This window comes from Erigeron canadensis, chromosome 3, assembly GCF_010389155.1.
Source record: "Erigeron canadensis isolate Cc75 chromosome 3, C_canadensis_v1, whole genome shotgun sequence".
Taxonomy (NCBI): domain Eukaryota; kingdom Viridiplantae; phylum Streptophyta; class Magnoliopsida; order Asterales; family Asteraceae; genus Erigeron; species Erigeron canadensis.
In genome coordinates, this window is record NC_057763.1 from 24,439,821 (window position 1) to 24,445,746 (window position 5,926).

The window sequence follows — 5,926 nt, forward strand, 5'->3', positions numbered from 1 at the left end:
CATACTCATTCAGCTTTAAAAATTCCACTGTACCATTAGATAATGCATAATGGGTAGCCATTAACATAAATATTGATATGCTAGTTGGAGATTTCACCCTCTTGATAACAAAATTTGGACTCCCATTGGTAGGACAGTGCTGAATATTTATATACTACTTAGTATATAAGTAATCATAAACATAAAAACTTGAATACTACATGCAAAAGTAGCTAAAGAAAATCAACCTAAAGCCTAGATCAATGCTACTCCAACTACTTAGTATGACACGAAAAACAACACACAATCCTAACCATCTTTGATCCATTTAATCTACCATCAGTAGATCCATTCAACAGAAAGATTGTTTATATACGAACAGAAGGATTAATATCCAATACTTTCCTGGAATCTGAATACTAACATCCTGAAGGTTGAAGAAAGTCAAAAACCATCCAAAAACATGAGTTTATGATTTCATGGTTCACTTATTAATATGACATAAGTTGATAAAGCATGATGCTTTGTATTGATAGTTCATTAACAAGCATGTATGTAAATGAAGTGGTTCCAAACTTATGTGCGGGAATAAAACTAACATTACAATAAAACAAGCCATAATCACCTTCAAAGTAACTTTACAGCAACCAAACCATGTTTTTTCCACAATTACTTGGTGAATATACAATATCCAAACTATACATGAAACCATACCAATTTACCAGTCGTATCTGGCCCTCTGCACCAAGACTGACGGCAATCAAAACTAAAAATGCCTGCACACAACCATTTGTAGCATGCGTTAACAACACATAATCTTGATTCTGGAAATCACACTTAAAAATATCCGCACACTAATTGTATTTACATGTTTGTATGTTAATATAAACCTATTGCATACATGTCCTATGTACTGGCATGATAATTGATAAATCGATAACACACTAGCTGAATTCAAAAATAAGGGTTTTCACTTATTTACCTTCTTTAATCGTTGACCGATTACACCGGTTGATTCTATCAGTATTTCATTGGGTACCTATTTCATCTGGTCTTACTTGAAGTAACTGTTCAATAGTTACATATCAATATCATTTTCATCGTTTTAATACAGCAGATATACACAAACCTGCTGAGGTTCACATACCTTAGCAAGGGCATTTGAACAATCTAATACATCTTGGTAGCCTGCATCTCCCTGGTAGTCATACAAAATCTCATAGTTCATTAGTGGATTGATTTGAATCATGAATAAATCAAACGAAAGCAAAGAAGAATCTGAACCATTTATATGGAACACATTTCGCAGGCAACAAACTGAAATCCCTTAATTAAAACATTACCATTGCAGCATTTGCTTGACCAACATTTATCAATACTGCACAAGCCTAGGAGGTTGCGTAACTGAAGTCAGTGCCCAGTTCAAGAGATTTGGGAGTAGAAGACAAAAGTTGATAACCCACCGTTTCAGTTTTTTCTAAGGTACTTTTGCAATAAAGAACATGTGCAGCTGCAACCACATTTTTAGTAAATGTCCTTAAAAAAAGAGTGCCACCAGGATTATGGTATACCATACATTAACATTAGTAATTAGTTACAAGGCATATGGTTTCTGTCTTCTTTTCATTCTACTTGATCAAGGCCCTTTAAGCAGTAAAAAGCCAACATAAATTTATTGGAACAAACCTACAGCTACAGCATCTACATCACAAGTCACAAGTGCAAGATCAGGCTTCTTTCCTAAGGCTCGCAATCCACCATACATCCCTGCAGCTTTGAACCCCTCGGCGGCAGTAACTCCACCAGGAATCTTAGCAATGAAAAGCCTTTAGTACTCCATCATATCATAACAAGATTCAATACATAAAGAGGTTTGCACAACTAGCAAGGCAGCAAAACTGATTGATTAAACAACTTCATACGAGAGTATAGATGATGCATAAGAAAATGTATTACCGGGATATGAAGCTTGTAAAATGCAAGCATCATCGCATGGTTCCTGAAATCTGTCTCATTAAACGAGTTTCAGCCTTGTTTTTCAAAATATACAAAAAAGGAATTTAGAGGTTCAAAGTTCAAACACAATATACCAAGTTAGATCTAATATCAAAATCATTTAAAAAAACATAACATATAGTACAGGAGTTCTACCTAGTTGAAGGCGGAAGAAAAAACATCTAAGACACGAACCCAACTTTTTATATGATTTAGCCAATAATCTGTCTCTTATTCCCCAAAATCTGAATAATTATCACTTGAGTAAGATTTTACTTTTTCATCAAATGATTCAAACTTGTTGTACAACAAACACTAGAAATAATAATCCTATTGCACATTGAATTTCAAATAAAAATACAAATTTTTTAAAAAACCCGCTAACCCCAACCCCAAAAATTAAACCCGCTTATCATTACCTACGGGTGCCAATTGGGGTGATCTGCTGGTGTAGGGTTGATTGTTGGAGGTGATCATATTTTGGAACAATAGGGAGCGGAAGGAAATGAGAGAGTTTAGAATTGGGGAAAATAATCGGCGGGATGGTTCAAAATTGGGGAAAATAATCGGCGGGATTGTTTTATTTTTGGGAGTTAATGAAATTTTGATCGAAATAGCTTAAAGAAAAAAAGGGAATTTATGACATCAGTACTACTAAAAACTTTAAAAGAAAAATTCTAGGACAATTATTTTTTTTATCTTAATATATTTACATTGAACTTTATTTATTTTTTTTAATAGTGAAACATCCTATTAAGTTATGTTATTATATGACGTTAAAAAATTAAGGGTCTTGTTATTCTAACCTATTATGACAAAAATTCCAAGCGTCCTTATGATAAGACTCTCAATAATCAAGTGTCCTATTATACTACCAAATAATAAGACATCAAATACCAAACGTCATATAATGTACTTTATTAGGATCCACATTTTAAGTGTCCTATTAAGTTATATGATAATAGGACCCTAAACATTCACCCATCCTATTACATAGGTTTTTTAGGATGCTTGTTTAATTACTTATATCATAATATGACCTCTAACACTCATACGTTCTATTATATAGTTTTTTAGGACACTCTTTAATAAGCATCCTAGAAAAAGGGTCCTATAAAGCCCATTTTGTTGTAGTGTATACCGTATAGTAGGTTACTAATTAATGTAGATTATTTTTAACAATACACCATTAAAAGCGCCTTAGGTAGTTGTAGTGTACAATAATAGGATATGCGGTTAAAAGAATGGTATAAACATTAGTTCCCAAATTTAAACTATATTTATAGGGAATTGAAGTGAAATTTATAAAACATAATTTAGCCATGTACAACAAACGAATAAATTTTAATGCACAGAATACAACTGAATGATGCAAGTATTGTTGTATATATCTAATTTTTGTTGTACCAATATCATTTCCTATATATATAATGAAACAACAACCGGGTCAAGAACGAGTTGAATCAAAGCAAAAAGGGGCCTACACCAACCCAACTTGTTAGAGTTGTACGAACACACGATATTTCTTAAACCTGAAGGTTTCAAATTAACCCACAGTTTTCTATATATCACCTCTCTGCACGTGTAAAACGATTTAGATGTCAATATAACTAATTAACAATTTTCGTGTAGTTTTTATTCAATGAAAATATCTTTCGAGCGTGATATGGTTGTAATAACAGCTTGGGCCTATCAACCGTACCAAAAATTACAAAATACATATACATAATAAATCATCAACTAATTAGTTAGTAGCGGTACAAACCCTACGAATTTCGCCTTGAGTCCCTGACTTCACCTCAATATTACCCATCTTCACCATTGATCTCCCAAACTCGATATTGAACGTCAATCCAGCAAGTCCTCTTATGCCAAGAAACCGTCGCACTAACGTTTGTGTAGCCGGATTATTCCATAAGGCAGCATCGGATTCAAGCACCCCCCTTCCATCCCTTAACATTGCGTAGTACGTGTTGTCGAATCTGCCTACGCTGCCAGAGTCCATGGCCACACGCCTCGTTCCATCACCACCGTTGGGGCATAAGTTTTGGAGCGTGGGAAGGAATGACGGGTTAATAGACGGGTCGGGTGCATTTGTGTTGTTGTAGTTGTATAGCCTGTAGCTAAATAACCCACATGCTGCTGTTCCAAGTGTGTGTGATCCTGGAAATTATTAATAACATTAGTTAAAACCAAAAAATATATATCAGCTAATTTTTTTGTAATTAGTACATATATATAAATTCATGTGAGAACTGTTCACATATAAACATTAGGGTAAGAATAGTATATTTGACTTACCACTAAGAGCAACGAGATCTTGGGTATTAAGGCCCTTGTCTGAAAATTTCCGGATTAGAGCATTGATAGGTTCATTGAAACCAGGCAGGTTTGCGGCATCACTTGCTTGCGAAACCCTTCCATCTCTGCGGCCTAATGGAACTGACCAGCTCACTCCTCCGGTCTACAAATTAATATTTTCCAAAAAAATATATAAATACATACGTACGTAGTCTTTAGAAAGTAGTACTAATGTAGTAACTATTTATTTACCTGAACTACGGAATCACGAGCAGCAAGGGCAAGAATGTCAGCACAAGAGACGACCCCAGGACACGCGGTTTCAAGTTGTGTCTTTGCGGCGTCAATGACTTCAAAGCCTCTTAAGTTTCCATTCGGGGGAGCAGTTTTTTCGGAAGAAGCACCATCAATTAAGATAGATCCATCACAACCATTGACAAAACAATCATGAAAAAACATTCTTAGTATACCGGGTGCAACTGTGGGGTTGGCACGAACAGCGGTCTGGACAGCATTTTGCACGATTGTTTCGACTCTTGGGCATGAGGTACTATAGAATCCAACTCTGGTTCCTTGGCCTAGTGCCAATGTGGTCAACGTGGCTAACAAGACAACAAATAAGATAATTTTTTTGTTATGGGAAAAGATCTTCATGGCTTGCTTAATTAGCTAGAGAGAAATGTTTGTGATACGTTATAAGTTTTTGATGAGAGGTGAAGGGAAAATTCAGATGGTATTTATAGTCTCTTTGGGAGAAATAAATCAAACATGTTGGATGTGACATACTTACAAAAAGTAAACATAGTCGGCCAATGGGTATCCATGCAAAGAAAAAAGTGGAGGGAACTATTCAAAGTTGCCAATTTTTTTTGGATGCATGCGATACAGCCCAAATACTAAACATATCGAAATTAGGTAATTGTGTTTTATCTTATACCCAAAAAGTAACGGAGTGAAATTGAATTAACCATCAATTTGGATTAATTGGCATTGGCTTTTTATATATCCAAACTAGGCCTAATACCCGTACGGTAGTTTTATAGATTGTATCATTAACAAATTTGAATATATCTCATACATGATTCGTGGTAATGAAATAAATTGTAGTTAAAGGAAAGCGATTATCGAATCTAAGTTATAATAAACAATAATGATAAACATAATATATGTTTAGTTAAAGTTTTGGATTTAACTTAAATTTTACAATCACATCAAAATTAGAACTTGTAAGCATGGTGGATGACGAAAAATAACCTTGTGATTTCAAATCGTAAACTCAAAATTTTGAAGTCTTCATGTTAATAACTTATTATAAATAAAAGAAGTTAAAGAATTGACAAATAAAAGAAAACAATTTTGTTAATAAGAACGATCAATCAAATACGGTTATAATGTGTTTTGTATTTATAAGGCAAGAGGTAGAGTTTAACTCTAAGTATGATAAGGAAATTCAATCAATATACAATTTAAAAAACTAATTTACTAAAATAAATAAATTAAAAGGACACGTGTCGACCAAGAATTACGCTACGTGTCTTGTCAAGAACATCTCAATTATATTTTAGTTTATTGGTAGATATAGTTTTTAAGGAAACTCGATTATAGAAAAACTTAGTCTTTGAACCGGCGAACATGTTGCTCATATGTGATC

The 5,926-nt window shown here is 34.0% G+C and overlaps 1 protein-coding gene across 1 annotated transcript; it reads right to left on the reverse strand.

The window, feature by feature from the left end:
- Positions 1-3,581: 3,581 nt before the first annotated feature.
- On the reverse strand, positions 3,582-4,989 carry LOC122591346 (peroxidase N1-like). Its single transcript, XM_043763610.1, has 3 exons — positions 4,528-4,989; positions 4,276-4,438; positions 3,582-4,137 (listed from the first exon to the last, which is right to left on the reverse strand). The coding sequence occupies exons 1-3, from the start codon at positions 4,927-4,929 to the stop codon at positions 3,719-3,721; spliced, it is 984 nt and encodes a 327-aa protein (XP_043619545.1). The 5' UTR covers positions 4,930-4,989; the 3' UTR covers positions 3,582-3,718.
- Positions 4,990-5,926: the final 937 nt, after the last annotated feature.

Excerpts from the sequence above, each read along its gene's own strand:
- LOC122591346 (XM_043763610.1), bottom strand. The coding sequence starts at position 4,929 with ATGAAGATCTTTTCCCATAACAAAAAAATTATCTTATTTGTTGTCTTG. Across the intron at positions 4,439-4,527 it reads CTCGTGATTCCGTAGTTCAG|ACCGGAGGAGTGAGCTGGTC; the intron begins GTAAATAAATAG and ends ATTAATTTGTAG. Across the intron at positions 4,138-4,275 it reads AGATCTCGTTGCTCTTAGTG|GATCACACACACTTGGAACA; the intron begins GTAAGTCAAATA and ends AATAATTTCCAG.